The 27,279-nt window shown below is 46.4% G+C and overlaps 1 protein-coding gene and 1 pseudogene across 2 annotated transcripts in view; both read left to right on the top strand.

Moving 5' to 3' along the window:
- LOC308422583 (interferon alpha/beta receptor 2-like) overlaps window positions 1-27,279 on the top strand; it is a gene marked incomplete at its 3' end in the record, with an annotated part of 55,444 nt that overhangs the window by 7,808 nt on the left and 20,357 nt on the right. Inside the window, exons 2-10 of the mRNA XM_080919216.1 lie at window positions 4,586-4,677; window positions 5,601-5,639; window positions 6,589-6,712; window positions 8,955-9,124; window positions 11,250-11,416; window positions 12,894-13,050; window positions 18,293-18,420; window positions 23,756-24,443; window positions 26,185-26,376. Of these exons, the coding sequence (XP_080775342.1) occupies window positions 4,623-4,677; window positions 5,601-5,639; window positions 6,589-6,712; window positions 8,955-9,124; window positions 11,250-11,416; window positions 12,894-13,050; window positions 18,293-18,420; window positions 23,756-24,443; window positions 26,185-26,376 (1,720 nt within the window). The 5' untranslated portion in view covers window positions 4,586-4,622. The remainder of the gene's footprint in view (window positions 1-4,585; window positions 4,678-5,600; window positions 5,640-6,588; window positions 6,713-8,954; window positions 9,125-11,249; window positions 11,417-12,893; window positions 13,051-18,292; window positions 18,421-23,755; window positions 24,444-26,184; window positions 26,377-27,279) is intronic.
- On the top strand, window positions 2,240-2,925 carry LOC308422584 (signal peptidase complex subunit 2-like; annotated as a pseudogene). The gene has a single exon. The product of its transcript is annotated as a signal peptidase complex subunit 2-like (transcript).

The following is a 27,279-nucleotide window of genomic DNA, read 5'->3' as shown; positions in this document are numbered from 1 at the left end:
GAATACTTTCTAAACCGAAAACCCCAGAAGCTGAGAGAATGGTCCTTCCTGTGACAACCTCTGGGGTTGGTTCCAGAGTCTCTCCGGATATCAGACTCCGAGGATGCTCAGCCTCCTTGGATATGATGTCTTCCTGTCTGCGTAGAACGTGTCCTCCCTGAGCGAGGTGGCATAGCAGGGAGGTGATCCCTAGCATCACACGGAGTGGGTAAGCGAGAGATCACTCCAAATTCAAAGCCAGCCTGATCTACATGGCAAGATCTTGTCTCAGAAGACGAAAAATCGGAACTGTAAAGATCGGGGCTGGCATATGTCTGGAGCGGTTTGGGTTGCATCCCCAGCACCACATCAAACCAGATTCCAGGGCAGACTCCTTTACAAAGTAGAGGGAGAGGACAAAAACTTCAAGGTCATTCTCTGTTATAGAGCAAGTTCAAGGCCAGAGAAGAACATAGAAAATGCTATTCCGAAGAAAACAAGAATTGTTGCCTAGTTTATTGTCTGGTTGTATATTTAAATCATGTCCAAATTGCATACAATTCCTAGTGTAATAAAAATGATATGAAAACAGGTACATTGTGTCATTTAGGAACTAATGAACATGGAAACAATCACCCATAAAAATTCAATACGGGTACAATTCTCTTGTTTTTTTATACAAAAACCTGTACAACGCTGGTCTAATACACTAATGCAGAATCCCCAGATTAGGAGAGACAATTGTACCTTTCCATATAGAAGAGTAAAACTCAGAAACTTTCAAGTGGTTTACACACACACACACACACACACACACGCACGCACGCGCGCACACACACACCAGCACAACTAATCAATCAAAAGGCAGGCAGAGAACTCACAAGAAAAAAAAATGATTTTTATATCAGGAAGGGCCAGGTTCCCTCATACTTAAAAAGGGGGAAAGAAGGAACTATAGGACTGGACAATGTAGTTGACAGAAAAAGAATCCTACAGTTCCAAATCTGGCACCCAAGGTCCTTGGTGATATCATTGGGGCTCTAACAGTCTTGAATAGCCTTGCCTCACCAGGTCTGCTGTGATGCAGATGCCCTTCCCTCTGGACCAGCCCCAACTTACCACCTGCAGCTTTCCTTGGTGAACCTCTTCCATTTTGACATCTCTGATAACCTAGGGTCTCCACTGCAATGTGGGTTTTACCTGCATGTCCTTACACACAACCTAAACAGGAGCTTCATGCAAGAAACACATGCTACACCTTCCCAGGAACCTTCTGAAACGTTGGTGTAAGACTCTCCTAATCCACTCGCTCTTGTGTCTTGCATTCCTGCAAAGCCAGCACCACACAGAACACCAAGACTCTGCTGTCAGTTTGAGACATGACCTGGTCGCCCTGCAGCGCAGCTGCTGTCCTGGCAGAGGTTTTCCAGTGGGGGAAGAGAGTACCTTTGTCTCCTGCCTCTAAGGTTGCCTTTTTCTCATATGAAATGTGTTGTTCACCTGAAGCTCTCAGTGGGCGGCATCTTACCTACAAGATGACTCCTTACCATCCTAGTGCCAAGTCCCTGGTTTCTCTTCAGTATGCCAACATCTGTAACAGTTACCACTGCTTCAGCCACAACCGCCTTGCCCGCAAGCACTCCCTTCCTTGCAAGACTGCATGTTCCTGTATTTCCTTCTACCTCATTGTCCTCACCATAGACACGGATAAGGTTGTGAGCAGTAGCTGTGATATCTGGCACCCCATCTTTAATTAAGACATCCTTCCCCGTACAAACGAATCCACTACCCCGCCCCCCTCCCCAGCCTGCTCAGATTCTCAGGACTCAGGCAGATTCTCTGCCCGATGATAGCACAAATGACCTTCAGCCAACTTCCCAACAGAGTTCTTGTTCCTCTCTGAAGCTGTAGAGGACAGTCTTTACTGATTGTATGTCAGAACATTTGGGTCTTTAAAGCTTAAAGCACTTTCTAGGCACTTGCAGGCTTCTACCACCAACAGCTCCAAAATCGTCCACATACCATGGGAAAACCATTCTGAAGGCTTAGGAACCACAAGGTCAAGTTTGTAACAGCAAAGGCAACACTTGCTGCAAGCTTTGTGTACTTGTTACGTTTTTTCCTGTTGTAACTAAATACCTGGCCAGAAGCAACTCAAAGGAGAGAGTTATCTGACTCACAGTTTGAGCAGGGCTAATCCATCCTGGTGGGAAGACATGGCCGAGTCAGCAGTGCCTACAGTAATGTCCTAAGTGGTCACATGTCGACAGAGGGAAACAAGATTGGGGCCGCGGTGTCACAAGGCGGGAGAAGTGGCAGAGGAAGCAGTAGTGGGGCTGGAGGCGGCCCCAGCTGCGGGACAAGCAGCAGCCACAGTGGTTTGTTGGATAAGTGGAAGATTGATGATAAGCCTGTAAAAATTGATAAGTGGGATGGATCAGCTGTGAAAAACTCTCTGGATGATTCTGCCAAAGAGGAACTCCTGGAGAAGTACAAGTATGTGGAGAACTTTGGTCTCATCGATAGCCGCCTCACCATCTGTACCATCTCCTGCTTCTTTGCCATAGTGGCTTTGATTTGGGATTACATGCATCCCTTTCCAGAGTCCAAGCCAGTTTTGGCTTTGTGCGTCGTGTCCTATTTTGTGATGATGGGGATTCTGACCATTTATACCTCAAATAAAGAGAAGAGCATCTTTCTCGTGGCCCTACAGGAATGGATCCTGATGATATTTGGCAGCTGTCCTCCAGCCTCAAAAGGTTTGACGACAAAGACACCCTGAAGTTGACCTTCATCGGTGGGAGGACAGAGCAGCAGCGGGAAGCCGAGTTCACCAAGTCCATTGCTAAGTTCTTTGACCACAGCGGGACATTGGTCATGAATGCATGTGAACCTGAAATATCTGGGCTCCATCACAGTCTTGCTACAGAAAGAAAAATAAAGTAGCCAATTCTAAAAGTTCTCCTTCTGCTGGATCATACAGATTTCTGGTGGGTAGGGAAGACAGGAAGCTTAAGCTTGGTTAAGTAAGAACTGCTAACGTCCACCCTGGATGGATAGAATTTCCTAGTACAGATATGCAAAGCTGTATCTTTGATGGCTAGCTGTAGCCTAGCTTAGCTGACTGGTTTTCCGTTGTTTTCCTTGAGAAGCATTTTTGTAAAAGCTAAGCCTACTTTTTCCTTTGTGCTTAATAGTACTTCACACAGTATAGCTTAGTGCCATGCAGTGTTTGCACGCTCAGTTCTTGAGAACTGCTAACCTTGCTGGGGGGAGGTAGGCAGGAAGGGGTGTTGAGTGTGCGGCCATCTTGGGCTGTGGAGAGTGGGTATTGTTAACTTGTTGCTGATTTTGTGTTGACTCTGCATCAGCAACTGTTTCCTAAAATCCAGGATACAACTTAAGTATGACAGCTTTACTTTACACACCATTTTTTTGTGGGTGTGTATGTATATATATATTTGACTTGGGGAAAATTATTTTTTAAAAAAATACAAAATAGCTTTTTAATTTGTTTAAAATAGATCTGCCTGTTACATTTTGTGCTCTTAGCCAATTAGAGAAGCCAGTAGCATTTTGAGTTTTATATTCTCTGTCTTCCACTAATATGTTTCTGTTGATTTGTTTGTGCCCTTTATTAACTGCCATTTTCTAACATTTTTTTCAATAAATGAAAGAAGATGTGAAAAAAAAAATAAGTGGTCACATGTCAAAAGAGTCATGAAGTACAACTATGTCAAAAAGCAAGAAAATTTTCTTTGGATGGAAGGCTTCTCAAATTTATCTGGCAGAAATTAATTAAGTAGACCGGGACTGTCTAGTCTACCTCTTGTCTGAAGAAAAGGGAAATACATTTGGCCAGAATGATGGTATCTGTCTGTAGTCCTCGAAATTTGGGAGGCTGAGGCAGGAGAGTCTCTCGGGTTCGAGCCAGCCTGGACTATGTAGCCCGTGTCACGGAATGGAGAGATGGCTCAGCAGCTGAGGTCTTCTGCTGTTCTCACGGAGGATTCCCCTCTCCAAACCGACGTGGGGTAGCCTGTGATTACCTGCCATCCTTTCAACTGCTTAGGTACCCACAGGCAGCAATACATACATGCACATTTCCACGTATAGACACATAGTTTATTTTTTAAAAAAGATTAAATTATTTAATAATTAAATTAACCAAATGCCTATTGCCTGTTCAAAATTTAAGCTTAAAAAAAGTCTTCTGAACTAGAGATTGATACCACAGCAGAGAGCCAAGCAAGTCCCAAGGAGCAAGGAAAGACTGAAACCAGGAATTGAGCTACTTTTTAATTTTTTTTTTTTTAAAAGACAGGGTGGCTCCTCCAGGCTGGCCTCAAACTCACTATGTAGCTGAGGATGACCTTGAACGTCTGATCCTTTCCCACCTCACTGCTTAGACGACAGATGTGCACACTAAGCTCATGCAGGTTTAACCCTAACCCTAACCAATTCAGGGCTACGGCGGGGCCGCATCTGCAGCTAAATCTGGCTAATTCTTACTCCTCTCACATTAGCATATATAGGTATATCATATACCTTACAACATAATTGCGTGCTTCTGAGTTTTGACCACCTAAACATTGATCTCTTTCAGGTGTGAAAGCAGAAAAGGGGCTTAAAAACGGAGCAGGATGCTTTCCAAGCGCAACGTGTCTGCCATTGGTTTCCTTAGCTTGTGTCTTGTGGGTAAGTGCTGCTTTTCAGGAGAAAAGCCCTCAGAGGAGAAAGCCTGTGTTCCTGCCATTACAGAGAGTCCTGGCGCAGATCTGGGAACCCAGATCAACATGGCCAGCATCAGGCATCCGTGGGTGTCTGCCCTTAATTTTAACCAGACTAATATAAACTACACTCACAGTCAGGAAACTGCCTTGTTTATAACTCATAGGGTGGTTACTCTGCATACCCTGAATGTCTCCCACGGTGAGTTTAGAAAGTGAGCCTCCTTTTATCGATCCCCACAGAAGCGAAATTGAAAATCGATCTCTAAGCTTTGATTTATGTATCTCCTTTCTTTTTAGCCCTTATCTTTTCTACTGCTGTGTTTCCTCGTGTCCCTTCCTTTCCTTCCTCTTTACTGTTCTAATTCCACAATGTCATCTCCCCGATACATGGTCCTTAGGGGATCCAGGAGTATGACAAATGCCTCGGTGTAGGTATCCACAGATAATGTGTCCCACCATGGTCACCACCTTCTATAAAATGCCAGGGACCCCACTCCCTGTAAATCACTGCACGATCAGGAGATAAATGACCCTCTTACCCGAACCTACTCTAAGGGGACGGCACTCACTAACTCCAGTCACAAACATCCTCTCTTCCTCTGCCACTCCAGTCAAATATCTGGACTTTAAGTGTATTAATTAGCAGCGTGCTTATTTATATCCTGAGAAATGTATCACATAGACAGCTGCTTCTCAACCCATCCAACCCCTGCTGTTTGTGTCAAGTCCCAGAGGCCTCACTCTACATGTGCCCCGAATGCCACCTTCGGATGGCACGTGTCGGCCATACTGTGTTGGTAGCTCATGGACGTCAGAGTCTTACTTTCAGAGGAACGTTGATAGTCTAGGCCCCGAACAGACCTCGTGACCTGTTGTGCTTCCTCCTAGTGTGCGCGAATCCACAGTCTGACGCGTCTGCTTTTGAGGGTAAGAATTGTTTTGAGCTTGTCTAAATTTGACATAATGGGTCAAAGTGTCTGGCTAGTAGGCAGGAAAGGGGGAAGTATGATTTCTCACCCCAGATATGCTGAACAGTTTGCTGGAATCCTTTCCAGGCAGAGTAGTTAAGAGTGTTTTTCATTATTTGTGTCCTAAACTATCATAGAGGGAAAACAAAAACAAAAAACCACTAGTGATCATTAGGAGGAGCTCTTAAAGACGTGGTGAAGCTTTTAATCTCACCAATAAAAGAATGAAGAGACAGAACGTGGTCCAGACAAATTCCCCTTTAATCTTTCTAATCTTCATATTGGTTTCAGGTAAAGGAAAATAAATTTCTTTTACTGAAATTCTTCTCCTTTGCATTAGCAGGGAAATAAAAGTGCAGTGGGGACTCAAGATAGGGGCGGGGGAGGGCAGGGAGGGGGAGAGAGAGTGGGGAGGGCGGGGAGGGGGAGAGAGAGTGGGGAGGGAGGGGAGTGGGAGAGAGAGTGGGGGAGAGAGGGGAGGGTGGGGGAGGAGGGAGGGAGAAAGAGAGTGGGGAAGGGAGAGGGAGGGCTGGCAGAGCAGTTTACAGGCCGGTGGAGAGAAGAGGGAGGAATGGGCATGTGAAAGAGCAGCCCTGGTTCAGAGGAAGCTTAATTATTTTGGTTCCATGAACTATAACAGTCAATGATAATTGGAGAAACCCCCTTTTCCAGTGTTTACAGAGTGCCGAGTCCCTGTTTGTTAGCGTTCCTGCCCTGACAATAAGTTGTCACTGATTAGCTGAATGACTTCATTCCTCATGTCCAGTAGATTTCCTGCACATTCCAGATGCTGGAATGCTTTCCACCAGGGCTTGCCTGAGAGATGTGTGCATCTGAGCTCCTAAGGGGAGAGCAATCCTGAGTTCCAAATCTCACCGTTTCTCCTTTTTCCCTCCGGTTCTTTCTAGAGTATCCAGATGATCCTTGCACTGTAAACCTGTCATTACGACATTTCCGGCTAATCTTATCCTGGGATTTAAAAAATAAGTCCAGTCCACCAACTAACTACACACTCTGGTACACAATCATGAGGTCAGTTGGCATGGCCTTATCTCTCTCTTTCTTACTGAATATGTTACCTTTCTTCCTGTTACATCTCAATAAACATACTTCCTGTCCTAGAATTTTTTAAGTTAGTTTATACATTTTGGAGAGTTGTGTGTGTGTGTTTGTGTGTGTGTGTACCTGTGTGTGTGTGTTTGTGTGTGTGTGTGTGTGTGTGTGTGTGTGTGTACCTGTGTGAGTGTACTGAAGCCAAAGATTGACACTGGGTGTTCCTCATTCACTTGCTGCCTTAGTTTTTGACACAGCCTCCCTCACTGGGCTTGAGACTCTAGCTAGGTTAGCTGGCCAGCGGTATCCTGCAGTCTCTCGCTCTCCAGGGCTGGGATTACAGGGGCAGGCCTCCCTGCCTTCTTCCCGTGTGGGTGCTGGAGCTCAAACTCAAGTCCACTTTACTAACTCAGTCATCTTTCAGCTCTCTGGTTTTGCTTTTTGTTCTTGGTTTTGTGGGGGTTTTGTTTTGTTGCTTTTTTTGTTTGTTTGCTTTTTGTTTTTTTTTCTTTTTCTAATTCATAAAAGACCAAAGGCAAACCAGCTATCCTTTCTTAGTTAATTTAAATTCTTCTGTAACCCAAAGCTGCTGCGGGGAAGGGAGGCAAGGTTTGTGTTTGTTTGTTTGTTTGTTTGTTTGTTTGTTTATGGATTTGTTTTTTATTTTATGTATATAAGTACACTGTAGCCGTCTTCAGACACACCAGAGGAGGGCATCACATCCCATTACAGACGGTTGTGAGCCACCATGTGGTTGCTGGGAATTGAACTCAGGACCTCTGGAAGAGCAGTCGTGCTCTAACCACTGAGCCGTCTCTCCAGCCCAAGGCTTGTGTTTATAGGCCAAACCCTGGCTGTTTGCAGTTTGCACAGTGACTCCTCCTCAGTCATTTAAAAGTCCCACTTCCTATCAGGCTCAAGGTCCCTTGACCCATCCCTATTTTCTTACTCATGGACACAAGCTATCCTCCAGGAAGCCCCGCCTGACCAGCTGGGGTCCAAAGCCATTAGATCGCTGACCTACTTCACATTTAACCCAGAGTTTTTGTCTCTGCCTAAGCATTGCTACAGGCGTAAGGACCGGCTGAGACCACCTTGGCCCTCGCCCACGAACAACTGCTCTCCCGAGTCCTCGCTTTGCTCAGTAGCTGTTTGGAGAGAGTGGATCTGGAAGCCCTGTACGCCTGGCCCGAAAGGGTCTTTTCTATTATACATCAGGCCTCCAACTGTTACACCAGCCAGGAGAGGGCAAGGGTGACTTGTGACATCCCTTTCCCCGGCAGAGTCTTAACTTTTCCTCTGCCTGATGATCAGACTAACCCGTTCTGGTTTCATTTCTGCTGCTCTGATCAAATACACCAGCCAAAAGGAACTTGGGAAGAGGGGGGTTGATCTGGATGACAGTTCCAGATCGCAGTTCATTGTTGAGGGAACTCAAGGCAGGAATTTCAGGTATCGAGGCAGCCCTGAGCAGAGAGGGTAAATGTCTGGCTCCTTGCTTACTCACGCCAAGCCAATCACAGGGCTTTCCTTGTTATTGCAGTCCGAGTCTCAACCGATGGAATACGGCAGCCACCCTCAGGGTGAGTCTTGCAACCTCGGTTAGCAAACAAGATAGCTACCTGCAGACATGCCCACAGGAGAACTCCATCTAGATAATTCTTCACCCTAGGTTTTCTTCCCTATCTCCTGTTGACGTTGGAACTAACCAGCCCACCCCCTTACTTCCCCAAGCTTGGTGAATCACATGTCCCTGTTGTCCCTCAATGAACACGGTTCTCTGACTTAAGAAGTAAGAGTAAATGACCTTCAGCCAGAGACACATCTCAAAGAAAATCCTGCTAATTTTCCTAGAGTGGAAGGGGGGTCTAGGGCCTAGGCCCAGAGAACCAAAGCCCAGGGTTCATTCATTCACTGATTCGTTCATTCGTGTGTGCGTGCATGTATGCTGTAGATTCCACCCATTAAACAAAAAAAAGTATAAGGTCAAGGTTGGGGATGAGGCCTTAAGGGAAAAAATCCTGAAGAGATTAGAATGGGGTGGGGATGGAGAGGAGGGTGTGTGGGACGTTTAGAATGAAGCGGCTTGTGGAGTATCTGGGCAAAGCCTGCAAACTATTCCTTTTCACCATCGTAAAGGAAATGAGGCGCGAGGCACAGGACACGGACTCTCACGGCACACAGGTTCATCTTCCCCTCTTCCATCTTTTCCCCTCCACAGCAAAGATGAGGACCCGAAGAAGGTTGAGAACTGTACGGGCATCACCGAGCCGTCCTGCGACATGACGGATGAGTGGCTGGAGGGCCGCGAGACCTATGTTGTTATCATCTTAGTGCACAGGAAGGACTCAGCCGTGTGCCGTTGCTCAAGCTACGTCTGGCCCACAGACAGTGAGTGTGTCTCCGTGTCTCTCGGCCTCATCAGGGGTTGGTTGTGAAGGAGGAAGGTATTTGGCTGGAGAGAGCTGGACTGACTACTGGTCCTACCTTGTGTAGCCATTTGGTTGCTCAGAGCCTCGGTTTTCTGATCTAGGAAATGGGTCCATAACCTGGACTCCTCACATTTTTGTTTGGTACATGTATAAGGGCAGGTTTTCGGCAGTAATTACATACATATGTGAACACACAGGGCACTCAGCTCACAGGACAAGTGGATCCCAGGGAGTAGGAAACCCTTCTGTCTTCCTCAGTGTCTAAGGTCCTTTCCTGAGCACTTGTGCTAGCGGCTCCAGCTCCCCTGCGTTTTCAGTGTCTACATTTATAACTGGTTTCCACAGCAACGTTTCCAGTGTCAGCACACTGTTATGGAGCAGAGGTGCATGCGCTCACGCGTGCTTGGGAAGGTGATAATGGTGGCCGAGCCATGACCAGACCATGAATCAGTCTTAAGAGGTCGCCCCAGGGGCGCACAGGCGTTGGGTCACCATCCACCACATCTGTACACTGCACTCACAGGGAAAAAAAACAAAAGTGCAGTTTATAGATTATGATAAAGAATATATATTAAATAAGTATTTTTCATGATCCAAATCCTAAATATGAAAAAGGTACTGAAATGCCTTTTAGACATGGTGGTGCGCACCTGTAATCTCAGCTCCCATGAGCCTGACACAGGAGGCCTGAGATTTGAGGTCAGCCTAAGGTTACATAGAAAGTACAAAGCCATCCGACACTATATCACCAGATACTGTACCAAACAAACAAACCAACCCCCCAAGATTAGGGGGAAATGCAAACAATCATGCTTTGACATGGTTCTTCTGAAAGATGGCACTACATGTTGTATTGCGTTGTGTTTTGTTTTTAAAGTAACATAAGCCAGCAAAATGGCTCAGTGGGTAAAGGTGCTTGTCACCAAGCCTGATGACCCGAGTCCCTGGAACCCATAAGGTAGAGAGCTGATCCCCTGACTTTCACACATGTGCTTGACATAGTGGCCCACACACATACGCATACTCACACACAAGACAGAATAAATTTAAAATGTAAAAAAAAAATTTAATGTAATGTGAAAAAAAATTAAATGCATGTCTGCCTTAAATAGTAAATGTATGTCCGTCAAACAGAGAGATAAAATTAAAAACGTTTAGCATGTGACTCAGAATTCCTCTCTAATGATCTGTTATAAAGAAATGACCAAGAGGAATGGAGAGATGGCCCTGCAGTTAAGAATACTGAGTGTTCCCCAGAGGGTCGGAGTTTGGTTCCTAGCATCCAAGTGGGACAGCTCACAACTGCCTGTAACTCCAGCCTCAGGAATCTGCTGTCCTCTTCCGGCTGTTGTGGACCACATCCAGTCTCTGTCATGTGTTGTTCTTTATGTTGAGATTCAAAAGAACAAAAGAAAGAAAGAAAAGCAAAATCGCTAAAAGAAGAAAAACCAAAAGTGAGATTGTAGGCTGTGCCAAAATCTAACCCATGTGACATGGCTTTCTAACCCTCAGGGTAGATAAATGTGTACTGGCATGTTTGTGTTTATATAGATAAGCAAGCCAGCCATAGTGGTACATGTTTATAATCCCAGTACTGGAGAACCAGAATTGTGAATTTAAGGCCAGCCTAAGGCTGTATAGAGAAAACCTGGTTTGACTTGGTTTGTTTTTTAAAATAGTTAAGTACATATTTATATACAGTAGCATAGAAAAGTTGATTATACTCAAAGAAGATTCCCTGCCTGTATTTTTTACAGTTGTTTAATTATTATTATTATTATTATTATCATCATCATCATCATCATCATCATGTTTTCATGTTGAATTATGAAAATAAGTCATTTTAAATTTTGTATCTATAATATCACATGAGAATTGGGAAGGCAGTGGACATCCATCTCAAGTCAGGGTACCATGTGCCATAGGAGTACTAATGAATCAAATTTTTCAACAGTAAATCCAAACAGAATTAGCCTTTCTTTAAAAGAATGACACTGTGTCTGACAGCAGGATACAATGTTCATACTGTGGTAACTAAAGAGGTTACTGGTTTCTTTCCTCTGAAGAGTGTCTGTCCTCCACAGTTTCTCTTGAGCCGCCAGAATTTGAGATCGTTGGCTTTACAGACCACATAAACGTGATGACGAAGTTTCCAGCTGTCACTTCCAAGATATTCGGGGAAAGCTTATGGGAAAGGCTGAGATCTACACCCTTTGCCATCCAAGAGCAGACAGAGGACAGCATTAGGGTGGTAAGTGGTCCCTCCTGTTCAGATGGAAACACAGCTGGCAGTGGATACATTTCACCTCCTTTCCAAGAACTGTGCAAAGCCAGGGAAGGGCTACATTAGAGGGCGTAGTAGCTCAGTGGTAGAGTGCTGACTACCCTGTTCAGCACCCAACATTGCAGAGAGACAGAGAGACAGAGAGATAGAGACAGAGACAGAGAGACACACACAGAGAGACAGAGAGAGGGAAAGAAAGAGGAAAGAGTTGAATTATCTATTGGATTTCATCAGTGCTGCTTTATGTTCAAACCATGAATCTCAACATTTTGGACTGACTGTGTGCTTGTTAGGACAACACCACCATAGGATGAACTGTAGACAGGGGTTGCTGCTTCCTCCTCCTCCTCTTCTTCTTCTCCTTCTTCTTCTTCCTTTTCATCTTCTTTTAAAGAAAATTGATCTTTAAGTCAACTTAAATCATGAAATAAAAGGCCGGTGGCGTAACCCAGGCAGCAGGTGGGAGTGGCCTGGACCAGCTGTTGGTATTTTACACGTGGACTCTACAGTGTAGTAGAGAAACCTTATGGCCACCCTACAGCACCTTACAGTTGCCATTAACTGAGACAGTGAGGACTCTGGATGAACTTCAGTTAGGATATAGTAAGTGTGAGATGCCTTTGGTCATGGGGCTCAAGGAAAGCGATGTAGGCTCATCCTCCAGAGCCTTTCTTCTGTACTTGCAGCAGAAGCTCTAGAAGGTGGGCCTGCAGGAGGGAGTTTCTAAGATGGGAGAAAGGGCAAGCATGTCCACATGCGGATGAAATGTCCTGGAGAAGGTGAGAGTAAGCACAGTATCGGGTGAGTGTCCTAGAGACTTAGTGGGATTTTGAGAGCATAGAGAAAGATGCCCTTGGCTGGGAACAGAGATGGGGCGAGGGATACTGCACAGATGCAGTAAGAAGAACGCCGTAGTGTTTGCTGTGACTGTAAGGAAATGCCTGTGGCTGCACACTTTATCAAGGAGGAGGGTTATTTTGACTCTGGCTTTTGGAGTCAAGGCTGAGAGATGACATCCACAGATTGCCCTCCCACTGACTGAGTTCCGAGGCAGCGAAGACTAATATGAAGAGAACAGGGAACATGCATGTATGTGTTCACATGTATTCTTCTCTGTGAGTCACCACCCTGATGACCCAGACTCACCCCCAATCATCTCATCAGCTACGGAGAGGCGATGATGTCATGGCGATGATGTCACGGACACCTTCACTCCCCTTTTAGACTTTGTCTTCTCATGTGTAAAATGAATCTGATAGGCCGGATGTCATGGTTTTAAAATATGTGTACGTATGTGTGGACATGAGGTTTGGCGATAAATTGCTTGCTTCTAGTGACCTAAACCTTGCCAAGCCTGTGATGTTTTAAAACCTGTTTAAGATTTGAAGATAGAACCTCTCACCAGAGTCTTCACTGATCTGTGTGTTTGTGTTTCTTCTTACAGCACAAGCCCCAAATGAATAATGTCACTGGGAACTTCACATATGTCCTTAGAGACTTACTTCCCAAGGCAAACTATTGTGTATCTGTTTATTTTGATGATTCCACCTCAATAAAATCTCCCTTAAAATGCACCGTCCTTCAGCCTGACCGGGAATCAGGTATGGTTAGGTTTTTAAAATTTGCGCTATTGTTTTGATGAAAAACTTGCTGAAGGGGGGAAAAAATTCAAGTTCCAATACGCTCAATGTATTTCTTCCAATAAATGCACATCCCTGAGCTGTCCCTGTGGGTCCGTCTCTAATGTCTTGTCCTGCCGTAAGAATAATGAAATATCTGCCTTAAAGCACTTTCACTTATGGGAATATGGGTGAAACTCAGTACTGTGTTCCCTTCGGCCATTGCTTGTGCCAAGGGCTAGAAAATTAGAAATTGCTTCAAGTTCTGGCATTAAAATCAGGGGAGGGTACAGTGTGGAAACTGTGGCCATGGGTGTGAGTCTAAGAACATTGGTTCTGCATGTATCAGAAAGGGACCTTGTCCGCAGAGAGGAGTTGGCCACTGGTGATGTCAGAGAGCCTTCCTGTTAACAGACACCGAGACAGCCAGTACTGTAACCCCAGTCTTTCTTCATCTGAGAAACGCTGCAGTCAGGACTAGGGAACCTTGTGCTCTGCTCCTAGGGAGGAAAAGCAGAATAACAAGTTTGAGGCTGTGTAGGGAGTTTTAAGCCAGCCTGGGTTATATAATGAGACCCTGCCGTAGGAAAGAAAAGAAGCAAATGGAGACCAGTTGAGTCAAGGTACCTTCCCCGTTTTCTCGGTCACTGGCTCTTCCGGCAGTCTCACTAAAAGAGAAGGCTTTGAAACTCCTAAGATGGAGTTCTAAATCCCTCGGTCCCAAAGACAGGCTCCTAAAATCATCATTCATCCGAGTAAAATTACGTTTGGATTGGCAAGGAAATGAAGAAGAGATGATTTAAATTATAAATATCCCCCACAGATGGGCTCGTCATTTGAACTCTTGACCTCCAGCTAATGCCACCAGTGTGGGTCTTTCTGGAGACGCTGGAGTAAAGTAGGTCACCAGGAACGGGGCTAGCCTTTGACTTGGGAACAGGGCTAGCCTTTGAAGGTCAGACCCACCCTGGTTCCTGACGTATGCCATGCTCTCTGCTCTCTCATCCACCACTTGAACAGCTTCCAGAACACACTCCAGCCATCTAACTGAACCCCACCATCCCTCCTCTCCTGCCAGGATGGACTGTCTCTGAACTGGTGAGCCAAAGTAAACCCTATCTTGTTATGTCAGTTAGGCCGTCTGCCACAATGTTGCCAAGGTCACTGTTACATTTTTAGTTTGGCTACACTACACAGGGCCTGGCACCAGAGGTACCCTGAGAGCAGTGTGTCTGCACTGTGGCCTAGTGTTTCTCAAAGCCGAAAGATACACAGATGGATATTAAAGGCCAAAGGCCAGCCTTGGCTTGTGTCTCAGTCTCTGTAGGGCAGAGCTCTTAGGAAACTGTTAACATAAGCCCCAAACAAATCAGTATCAGCATGTCTCCCTTCAGAGCTTTGGACTCCAAGTACCAAATACTTCAGGTCATTTCTGACCCATTCATTCCTCAAAATCAGAGCAGACTGGGCAGAATCAGGGTCTGTTTCCAAACGGCATCCCCTACTTTGGATGCTAGCCGCAAGCTGACGGTCTTCAGACCATATGGACTCCTGTCCAACTTTGCTAAAAAATCTAAAACTCCCCCAAATTTCTCTCAGGTCCAATCATCTGATAAAGTGCTTCATAGGACTCAGGAGAGCATAGACTTGGGAGACTATTTGGATAAAGGTGAAGAGGTACATGGGACAAGGGACAGAAGGGCCTGAGCTTCATCCACAGAGTCAGCCTGCGTCATTCTCCCAAGAACCTTCGTATGTTCTCTAGACAGGAAGAGCATCTAGTCCCCATGCCCAAGGATACCTGAGACTAACCAAGTCATTGGCTGCTGCATAAGGCTTAATCCCCTAAGGTCAGGAGTGTGAGCAGTTGTAGCAGTCACTTTCTCTGTGGATCAGCCCTCCGCTTAAGGCTGCCTACCCCTCTGCTCCCCAGGGCCCATTCCATTAGCAGAAAATCAGATACGGTTGCTACCTTCCTCCCTTTTCTGCTACTATAGTGGAATCCCCCAAGTGCATTTCTCCTAGTATTGGACTAAAGTGGGAAGGCTTCCTTGCTGGACCACTGTAGGAGGTGCCACATGTCATGGAGAAGAGGTGGCAAGCTGTTTTATGCCACTGTCACATGCACAGTATCTCTCCCATTCCCACGATGACAGCATTACTCTATGCACGAGGGCAGCGCCTCCTGGCAAACATCCCACCTCCCTGAACCTTGATGAGATGGCTTAGTGAGTAAAGGTGATCTGTGCTAAGCCTGACTCCCAGAGTCCACATATTGGGAGGATGGACTCCATGAGGCCGTCTTGTAACCACAGGCACACTGTGGCACAGCATACATGAATAAATATAATAAAAACCAGTCCATTCAAACTATTAAGACCACAGAGGAAGGCTTACTGTGACCCAGGGGTGCTGACCAAGCAGATGACCATTCTATGGAGGTTGGCCTTCCCTCCCCACCCCCATGCCCCACCGGTTAGGACATGGTCTTTGCCACAGCATGTTGTGAGTTCATCCCACCGTTACCTAGTGTGAACACGTCCTTTGGCATGTTGCTGGCCTCTCTGCTTCTGTCACTAACAGAGACAGCTAAGGGGTTGGGGACTCCAGCTTTTCCAAATGGTCCAGTGTTTCTTGTCAGGCACTCAGAAATCAAAGAGATGGAGATAATTTACTATAATTTTTTTTCTATTACTCTTCAGCAGCCTTCTGAGCTCCCCTTAACCAGTGAAACCAAAGGTCATGCGCATGCAGCTTGGTGGACAGCAACCAGGACTGACTCATAGGGCAACAGCCACAGGCTGGTGGCAAGACAGTTTCCCCTAGTTAATCCCTAAATACATCCATTGGCTGTTAGTAAGACTAGTAAGCCCTGTGGGGAACCTCTGTGTGGGCACCCTCAACTAAGCAGCCCAAGCCCAAGGACTTCTCAGTAGCTGAAGTTGTTACTTGCCCTGGGTGGTGCGGTCTCCAGGTGGGAGCAACTTTGCCTTGGTCAAGGTCAAGTCCTTAAGAAGCAACCCACACTTAGCGGTTAATATACACCACAGCACCCATGGCTCACGGGACACCTACAGCAAGACCAGGAGGAAGGGTACCAGAATGAGGGCCCAAGGGAGGGGTGGTGGAAAGAAAACCAAGCACATAATGATATCTGTGTCTTGACCTTAGATATGTCAACATGCTACCTCCTGTGGCCAGAGAGGCTCGGTGGCTCATAATAAATTAAAATGGAGATAAATTATCCAGGGCACCCATGTGAGCCTCCTGGGAGCATAGAAAATCTTAGGAGGAAAGGGGACAAGACAGTGACCTTGGAAGCAATGGTCAGACACAGAGAGACGGAGAGTTGCTAAGCATCTGGCTGGCTCTGAACATGAAGGAGAGAGGCCTCCAAAGAGAAAACGTAGAAACAGATCTCTATGTTACCCTGGTCTTCCTCGGAGGGAAGCTCATTTGGACACCTAAACTCCAGAACTGTAAGCCAGTCTGAATTAAGCTGGGGTTTGCAACCTTGTTTCTGTAGGAGCAAAGCAAATGGGTGTCCCAGACAAAGCAGGGAAGGAATGTCATCTGTTGGCTTCAGCCACTGCTACCCAAGGGCCTGGGGCAGCACTGCCCTGGGGTGGTTTTCAGGAGTAAAGTGAGCAACGGGGGACTAGTTCTAGCTAAGATCAGAGAGGCTGGAAGACTCTAGATGATGTAGGTGACCTTAAAAACCAGAGGAAGGATGGGGACCCGGTGGGACTTAAGCAGATCTGACTTAGGACCTAAGAGGAACTTGGGTGTACCACAAAGTGGGTCCAGGTGACTCCCTGCAGGGCACTGCAATCATTCACAAGGTTCTCACCCAGGGGGACTGGCAGGGAAGAATGTCCTCTTTCAGAGTAGAACAACCATAAAACACTCTCCTTGCTGCCCGGGGCTCCTAGGTTTCAAAATAAAGACAAGATGCATCCAAGGCCAACATTTGAAGATACAAATCTGGTCTGTCCTTCCAATATGAGATGATCTAACCCCTCTTTTAGGAAGACAATCTACCATGATAACATACATAAATAATCAGCCACAGCCCAAGAGAGACTGTATTTTAAGTGAACCCTTTAAGTTACACAAATTCTTCAAGTCATAAAGACTCTGCATGGCTCTCGGGAGCTGACTGCAATTAACATAATGTGCTACAAAGCGTGTCTGTTGTTGACCACACTGCGCTGTGTAGACTCTAGAAAGTTGGGTAGACCCATGAGTCATGCGTGAGTCAGAATCCCCGTGTCACACCAATACTTCACCCCCGGGGTTACTTGGGCTTACCTTTCCCTTCTTAGGAAGTGTGTAAAGATTTAGTGTGTCTGAAAGCTGTGCCCCTGAGCCTAGGCCTGATCCCAAACCTTTCACAGATGAGAGGAGCTTCCTGCATTCTTCCTTCCGGGCCTGAGACTGGGCTCCAAAACCAGTGCCAGCTACCGATGCTGGGGTCCTTACTGAGTTAATTACATCTTCCTTCCCCTTTCAAAAGATGCCAAGCATGTGATCCATTTTAGTTTTTTTGCTTTTCTGAATCCTACATCATGTTCTTTCTTTGAGAAAATAAATAAATAAAAAGCATTAACTGTCCCAGAAGCTCTGGATATGGGGCACATACTCATATAGATCCTTTTTGGAAATGTAAGAGAGCTTTTCCCACAGTCACTCACTGCTTCTCAGCCCTGTTGTGCCTACGGGAAACAGCTACTTTCACTGTGGAGGTAGAACTTGGAAGGGGCTAAGGGAAGTCCTCCACAAGCGGGAGCTGCTTTTGGGAAGGCGGAGCCTCAGAATGGCCCCCTTGGTTTTCCAGCGGGTTCTCTGTCTTCTATGGTTCCCACCTGGGCAGCGAGTGCCCACAGGCAACTGGGCTGTGGCTGCTGTGTTCCTGCTTCTGTCCAGATTTGATCGTTGAAATGTAAAGACCTGCAGACAGCCAACAACCACTCTATTACAACTACAGAACATGAAGTATGTCTTTTATTTTGAAAATCTAAATACGGGTTTTGTTTTTAATGTATTCATTTAGATTAACTTCCATTCTTTGGTATTTAGTGAGGTTTTTTTTTTTTCTTTTTTCCTAAACTTTCTTTCATTTCCCCTGCGTTGACTTCTGTCGCAAGACCAATGTGAGTGTACCCCACCTGTGACCATGTATTGCATTTCCTTTGAATAAAGTTGTTTATCTTTTCATTAACAGGATTGTCAGAATCTGCCAAAGTAGGACTGTTTACTGGGTGCTTAATAGTTATGGTTCTCGTGAGCACCATCGTAATGCTGAGACGGATCGGTTATATATGCTTAAAAGACAGTTTCCCCAGTGTCTTGGTATGTAGTTTTTCTGTCTTTATTTTTTATCTTAACTTAATATTTTTGTCACAGACATAATATGTGTTCAGGAAAGAAACTCTTTTCCCAACAAAAACAGTCAATTTGGGCACCCTAGACTCTTTGTTGTCTCTGCAAGACTCAAATGTATTGAGCATTTTATATTTTCTGTTTGCCTGCTTATTCTCCCTCCCCTCCTCCTCCCTCCCTCCTTCCCTCACCCCTTTCTCCCCCTTCTCCCTCCCTTCCTCTCCCCCTTCTCCCTCCCTTCCTCTCTCCCTCCTCCTCTCTCTCTCTCTCTCTCTCTCTCTCTCTCTCTCTCTCTCTCTCTCTCTCTCCCTCTCCTCCCCTCCTCCCTCTCTTTTTCTCTGTGATAGGTATGTGTTCATGTGTTCATGTGGAAGTCACATGCTGACTTTAGGTGTCTCTTCCCCAGTGACTCTCCAATTCGTTTTAATCTAATTTTTAAATTCAGTCTTTGGCAGTTTCATGCAGTATCTTTTATCATGTTCTTTCCTGGATCCAAACTCTTTCCATACCCTGAGCTACCCACCCAACTTCATGTGCTTTCTCCTTCATAAAACAAGACAAAGCTTAACCACATGTGTTTCTTTGTAATTGGGGAGGGAGCACCTTTCAGGGCACCCTGTGGAGTCAGAACGACATTGAGGAGTCAGCTGTCTGTGCTGTGGGTCTGGGGTGGAAGCGGGTGGGCAGCTTTATGGGCCCTTCCCACTCTAGTCTTTGCTTGGTTCTTTTTTAAACATGAGTGAAACATGTTTTATTTTTATTAAAATCACTTGATTTTTTTCTATTCAACTGTATATACTTTCTCAAAAACTTTGCAATTACTTCTTTTTGAGATTGTCGTGTGATGACATCATTCCCCTTTTCCCTCCCCCCTCTCACAGACTTCCCTTCACTCCTTTCAAACTCATGGCCTGTTTTTCATTATTTTTCATACATACATATTCCCAAATGCATAAATACAACCTGTTCAGTCTCTACAGTGTTGCTTTTATCCGTGTCATTGGGGCTGACCATCTGGTATTGGATAAGCAGTTGGTGTGAGCTTCCCTGGGGAAGACCCTCTGTGACCCCCTGCCTTCCTCAGTTGCCTGACTTCTTTGCGTAGGGTTGAAGCCTCCTGGCTTTCCCAGTCCCCAGGCCATGTCCATTGTTATCCATGCCTGGGTCATAATTAGGCACTAATGTTAGTGAGGCGTCATGGATTTAACATGTGACACTCCTAGGAAACATAATCTCACAGCAAACTCCTGGAGCCTCTGGCTCTTGGAGTCTTTCTGCTCTCTCTTCTACGGTGTTCTCTAAGGGTGTCAGAGAGATAGGCAGCCCCCCTGCCCCGCCTTCATCTTTTCAGACTAGGTCTCTCAGTGAACCTGGAGGCCATCAGTTCAGCTAGGCAGGCTGGCCAATGAGCTTCAGGGCTGCGCATGCCTCTATCCATCCGCACGGGCTGGGATTGCAGAATTAGGCAACTGGAGCCATGGGAATAAGGACTCAGGTGTAAAGCCTCACTGACAGAGCCTTCTCAGCCCTCCCTCCACCTAGCATGGGAAATGAGCATGCAGTTACATCGTTATACAGACACTATTTCTTCCCATCTGTAGGGTATCCGGATCAATTCTCTTCTCTCTTTTTCTCATTCCAACTAGAAGTAGTACAGTGGAAGGTTTTATGCAAGTCATCTATTTGTTTTAGGTTGCTTCAAGGGAGCATAAACACACAGCAGGTTTACACACAGCAGGTTTACACACAGCAGGTTTGTCTTTATGCCTGCGGAGCTGACTGGGCTTTGTTCCCTGCCCCCCCCCCCATGATGGCGGATCACAGTTGTTCTCACCTTTCACTTTCTTAGTCACAAAGAAACCATTTGCTTACCTTTCTCCTGTGAGCTTGGAGCCCTTACGGAGTCTGACCATTGACCCTACAGCTTTCTCTGCTTCCTGTGTCCTGACTCAGCTGCCTTTCTGAACCTACATTTGTCATTTTCTTTGTATCTCACTGCTCCACCCCACCCCCACCCCCCACGTCGCTTTTGCAACCATGTTTCAAATAGAAATGCCTTGCTTTCTCCGGCTGCAGCTCGACTGCCTGACTCTGTTCTCTGAGCAGCCCTGTATCTACTGTCCCTCCATTGCTCTCCATTTAAAAATATTCTCCAGAAGTAGGAAAGCAGGACACTCTAAGCCTAGTGTGCTTGTAGGTACATCTGTTGACCGGTTTGGGGAATTGAGCTCAGCATCTTAAGCACGCTAATAAGGTGTCTAAATGGTTACTGTTTTGCATTTGACAAATACCTGCTAACTCTACCTAACCGCCACGCATTCCAAGTGTTGGGGTGTGGAACAAGGCTACCTCTCTGCTCAGTTTGAAGAGCCGGGCCGACAGTAATAATTTTATAAACAATATCACTAAGCTCATATTACTCTGGAGCTAAATTTAAATTTCAGTAATCTGTTTTACAGAGTGAGGGCTGGGCCAGCCAGGGCTACACAGTGAGAACATCTCAGATTTTAAGAAAAGGGTTGGCAAGGTCATTGCACACTTAAATTGCTGTGTATGGTTAGAAGTAAAGGTGATGCTGTTTCCACACTCAGGGATGAAGTCCCCAAACCACCTGTGGAATGCTCACTGAATTTTGCCCAGCCCCAAACGACCATTTAACTTATGTCCAGACCAAGAAAGAAAACACAGCCAGCTCTCAGAATCCTCTGACACTTTCCAAAGCACCAGAAGCACCAGTGCTCACCATGATTGGTCCAGATTACTAGTGGCAGAGGTTATTTTCCTGGTTTTTTATATCTATAGGAATGGAATATCATTTTCAATAGCCCTGAAATTTATACAATTACAGAAACAGCAAATTACTTTCTTAATTGAAGGAATAAATGTAATAAACACCATCCATGGAAGAGCCCAGAAACACAGGCACGTGCACAGAGGCCAGTGACAATGCTGTGCAAACCGCTGGGGAGCCTCGGTAGCATGTGATAGTGTTATCTGTGCTCAGGAATCACGGGTCCCGCTCTACCTCATACCACACACAGTTAAGTGAATAGTGAGTCTAGAGACTGGGTGTGGAGGTGTGGAGTCCAGTGGCATGGGGTGTGCTTAGCATGAACAAGACTGAGCTTAGTCCCCAGCACACACACACACACACACACACACACACACACACACACAAGCAAGCAAGAAAGTAAAACAAGCCTGCTCCATAAAGCATTTCTGAGGACAAAGGGACTCAGGACAGAGCTTGCATCCACAGATTGACTTCATCCAACCGTGGACAGTATCTAGAAGAACTTTTTCTTGGCAGTATTCCCCAAGCCCTGTGATTTCATCTACAGTGTCTATAGTGAATTGAGTGTGGTAAGCAGTCTGGAGGTGATTAAAAGCATGCAGGAGGTTGTACAGAGGTGACATTCAAATGCCATGACATTTTATAGGGAAGACCCTAGCATCCTTTGGAGGGTCATATTATAAAACGAATCAGTGCCCAGCAGCTAGCAAGTGCCAGACAACCATCAGCTTCTGTTATTACACATGGGTGTTACGACACATGGGTGTTACTACACAAGGGTGTTATCATACATGGGTATTAACACACATGGATGTTATCACACATGGATGTTATTACATAGAGGTGTTACTACACATGGGTGTTATCATACATGGGTGTTACTACACTTAGGTGTTATCATACATGGGTGTTAACACACATAGATGTTATCACACATGGATGTTATTACACATGGATGTCATTACATAGAGGTGTTACTACACATGGGTGTTATCACACATGGGTGTTACTACACATGGGTATTACTACACATGGATGTTATCACACATGGGTGTTACTTCACATGGGTGTTATCATACATGGGTGTTATTACACATGGATGTTATTACACATGGATGTTATTACACATGGATGTTATTACACATAAGTGTTATCACACATGAGTGTTGTCACACATGAGTGTTATCATACATGGGTGTTATCACACATGGGTGTTATCACACATGAGTGTTATCACACATAGATGTTATCACACATGAGTGTTATCACACATGAGTGTTATCACAAATGAGTGTTGTCACACATGAATGTTATCACACATGGATGTTATCACACATGGGTGTTATCACACATGAATGTTATCACACATAGATGTTATCACACATGAGTGTTATCACACATGAGTGTTATCACAAATGAGTGTTGTCACACATGAGTGTTATCACACATGGATGTTATCACACATGGATGTTATCACATATGAATGTTATCACACATGGATGTTATCACACATGGGTGTTATCACACATGAATGTTATCACACATGAGTGTTATCACACATGGATGTTATCACACATGGATGTTATCACACATGAGTGTTGTCACACATGAGTGTTATCACACATGGATGTTATCACACATGGATGTTATCACACATGAGTGTTGTCACACATGAGTGTTATCACACATGGATGTTATCACACATGGATGTTATCACACATGGATGTTATCACATATGAGTGTTATCACACATGAGTGTTATCACAAATGAGTGTTGTCACACATGAATGTTATCACACATGGATGTTATCACACATGGGTGTTATCACACATGAATGTTATCACACATAGATGTTATCACACATGAGTGTTATCACACATGAGTGTTATCACAAATGAGTGTTGTCACACATGAGTGTTATCACACATGGATGTTATCACACATGGATGTTATCACATATGAATGTTATCACACATGGATGTTATCACACATGGGTGTTATCACACATGAATGTTATCACACATGAGTGTTATCACACATGGATGTTATCACACATGGATGTTATCACACATGAGTGTTGTCACACATGAGTGTTATCACACATGGATGTTATCACACATGGATGTTATCACACATGAGTGTTGTCACACATGAGTGTTATCACACATGGATGTTATCACACATGGATGTTATCACACATGAGTGTTGTCACACATGAGTGTTATCACACATGAGTGTTGTCACACATGAGTGTTATCACACATGGATGTTATCACACATGGATGTTATCACACATGAGTGTTGTCACACATGAGTGTTATCACACATGAGTGTTGTCACACAGGGACATGGATGTCACTTGTATCCATATCCCTTCACAGTGAATACTAAGGGTTTGTTGTTGTTGCTGTTGTTGTTGTTGCTGCTGCTACTGTTGTTGTTGAAGAGCTAATACGAGTGAAAGACTTTTTCTCTTCCTCCCTCATGTCCCCTCCTCCCTCTTTCTCTAGAACTTCCGTCACTTTTTAACTTGGATATTCCCTGAATGGCCACCTTCAGAAACCATCGACCGACTGGAAGTCATTCCCAAAAACACAAGGAAGAAACTGTGGAATTATGACTATGGTGACAGCAGTGACAGTGAGGAAGAGGTTCCCAAAACAAGTGTCACTGGCTACACCATGCATGGACTGACAGGCAAGCCTCTGCAGCAAACCTCTGACAACTCGGCCAACTCGGAGGAGCCCCGGGATGAAGAAGATTCAGGTGCTGAGGAATGGGATGAAGCTGGGGCAGGGACTGAAGCTGAGCCACAGCTCCCCCCAGAGGTGGAGGCAGGAGCTACGGAAGACCCTGGTAGCCCCCATGAGAGAAGAAAGAACGTACTGAAGGACTCCTCCCCCGGAGAGGACAACAGCTCCATGGATGGGGCTGAGGACAAAGTCATCTTCAATGTGAACTTAAACTCTGTGTTTCTGAGAGTTCTCCATGATGAAGATGCCTCAGAGACAACATCTCTCGCAGAAGACACAATCCTCCCGGACGAGGGTCCCCACAGGACAGAGTCAGACCTTCGGATAGCTGGTGGTGACATGACACAGCTGCCCCGTGCCGGCTTCTCGTCCCAGGGTCTTTGGACTGAAGATGAGTCATCTGAGAAAACAGACACCTCGGATTCCGATGCTGATGCAGGGGACGGCTATATCATGAGATGACTCCAAAGTGGTTCACTGACTGGAGCTGGGCACCTGCAGGGTCCCCTTCACAGCCTGCCTCCATACCTTGTGGTGTCCAGGTGTCTGTGAGGGAGAACTAAAGAACTCCGCAGCCATCCTGGTCCTCGCTGGATGGCCTTCTCTATGCAGATTGCCAATTTGGGCATCAGGATTGTTTACACGGGTCATGAGAGTGACCTGCCCACCCCTTTTCCACCAATGCACTAAGGTGGTTTGTATTACATTTCCCAGGGAACGCTGCTCAGTGTGCTTTTCCGAGGCAGCTAAGGTCTCCCATCCCTGTTGTTTCTAGGAGATGATTAATTTGGGGGAGAAAAAGGGAAAGAAAAACTGGTCGGGAAGTGTTCAGCAGGACTCCAGGAATGAGCCTGACGTAGTGGGGCAGAAGGGGAGGAGGTAGGGCATGCTGGGCTGCCTCCTGGCACAAAGAAAGCCAGCAAGGTTTGAGTCATCATCCCCCACCCCCAGTGTCTGGGCCCTTCCCAGTTGCCAAGATCTGTCTACTCTGAGTTCATCCACAGCCACCCATCAACCCCCCACAGTTTAAGTGAGGAGAGGGAGAAGCCGCGTGAATAATTCTAGGATCCGATGAGTGACTCAGAGAGAACCTCATGGGCATATTTTAAGGTTTTACTGCTTCACCTCTTGACCTTCAGTTTCTTAATTTATGAGATGGGACTGAGCAAGACTCAACGGGAGGTGCTGGGCCTCGGGGGAGATGCCCAAGGTGGATGAAGGAAGGACCCTCCCATCTTTCTCTTACCCCAAAACCAGTATGTTACATCTTTCTATCCAAAGAGGAACTAGTACGTGAGGTCCTGGCCCAAACGCTTAGGTGGATTCCCCTTGTAAGCAATTCAAACGAAACCCTTGTCGAACGGACGTAATAAAAATCCCACAGGAAGGAGACCCTAGACACAGCAACCTTTCTCTGCCCTCTGAATACAACTCTCCTCCTTCTCCGAAGCAGCCCTTTCTTTTAAGCTCTGCATAATTTTTAATACTTGCACTGCTTGTACTTAATTGTTGTTGTTGTTTTAAATTTTATACGGCGTTTGAAATTGTCAGAGTAATACAAAAGTACCTTTCATACAAGCCTCTAGTCTTTTTGAGCCATTCCTCGCTAGGACCCTCTCCACCGCGTATCTGTGACCCTGCTGCCATTTCAAGATTGTACTTGCTTTCTCTAAACCTGCCGTGGCCTGCCGGGATGGTCCCCTCCGACTCCTGTGGCTTGTTCTGACTTATGTCTCAACATGTAGTCAGCTGACCTACTGTGGGGTTTCCCACCTCACCACCTGGTCCCTTTAAGAAGAGGAAATTGAACCTTTCTCGGCAGCCTTATGCAAGAAGCAAGCTACCAAGAAATGAACAAACTGGCCTTGTGCCATGTCCTTCGGGTGGGGAGGGGCACTAAAACCTCCCAAGCTGGGCTGGATTCAACTCTTGTTTGGGAGATGAGACTTCAGAGAATTGATGCATCCTTGGGGGAACACAGGGAACATTGAGTGATCCAAAGAAACGCAACTGCCCAGCAGCAGGGAAGCTGAGGCAGGAGGATCGCTTTGAATTCCGGCTAAGTAGAAAGATAATGTCTCAGTATTCACCCACCACGGAAGAGAGACAGAAGGAAACACTGAAGGGGAGAGAAACCAGAGCGGGGACTGGGGGAGGGACGGCCCTGTAACCCGGGAGCTTCTTAGTGCACTTAGCTGGAGGCCGCCCTCGGGGCCCGGGCCCCACGGGGCTGCGGGCGGAGGGAGCGGGAGGGGAGTGGCCTGGCCGCCCGGCGGAGGTTCCGGGAAGGGCGCCGGCGGCCGCGGGGCTGCCGCACGGGGCCATGTCCTGGGTGCCGAGCGTGGCGGGCTGGCTGGGCGGATTCCTGCTGCTGCCAGGTGAGGTCGGGGGCAGGGGCCCCCGGACGGGCAGGTTCGCAGACTTGGGAACTCGGAGGCGGGCTGTCCCCAGGTCTCGGCCCATGGGCGCCCCGAAAGGGACCGCGTGCAGCGCTCAGCACCGGAAAGGATACCCCTCATCCTGGCCGGGTGCACACCCCCGTGGCGTTGTGCTGCCTCTGGCTAGATCCTGGGTGGACCACCCCTCTAGCGTGCAGCGGGTTCCAGGTTCTCTAGCCGGTGAACCAAAGCGGGCTGTGAGGACAGTTGTTGACATCACCCCCTCCCGCCCCGAAGTTCTAATTGAAACCAGATTTTCTGAGCACCTGGCGGTGGAATCCCCCATTTTTCCCCCCCATCCCTGGCATCTGCGGCGCCAGCTTCCCTTCACCACGCCTTCCTCTTCCCAGGTCCACACCCAGAAATCTGATTTCTGCCCCTCAGCTCCCCAGAGTGCCTCTGGTGACTCTTCTCAGCGAGAGCCTCATGGGCTTTCTGTTGGCTGCCCTCGCTGGCTCTAGGGATTCCCAGACTGGTTCTCCTCTTCCTGAGCCCAAACTTCCAGGCAGCCTGGTGACAATAACAAATGACCGCCACACTTCTCTGTTGGCAACAGTTGGGTGATAAGTGGTTTAGACTTTCCTATATTAAAACGTAATAAGTAATTTCTGCCCTTGGCCTAAAACTGTCCTCTATATGACCTCAGGCTTACTCACCCAAAGGTCTCCCAGACAACCCTTCTTGGGTCTCCTTGGAGGAGCCAGTCTGCTGCGGACTGGATTCCCAGGTTCCCTGCCCTAGCTCCAACCAGGGTTCCAGGAGCTTCAGCCGGAAATTTTTCTCATTATTGCTTCAAATAAAACCTAGTCTCCACAACATAGCTGATGCATGAACACATACACA

This window comes from Micromys minutus (genome assembly GCF_963924665.1).
Source record: "Micromys minutus genome assembly, chromosome: 7".
Lineage (NCBI taxonomy): Eukaryota > Metazoa > Chordata > Mammalia > Rodentia > Muridae > Micromys > Micromys minutus.
This window is presented reverse-complemented; position numbering and strand designations above follow the sequence as displayed.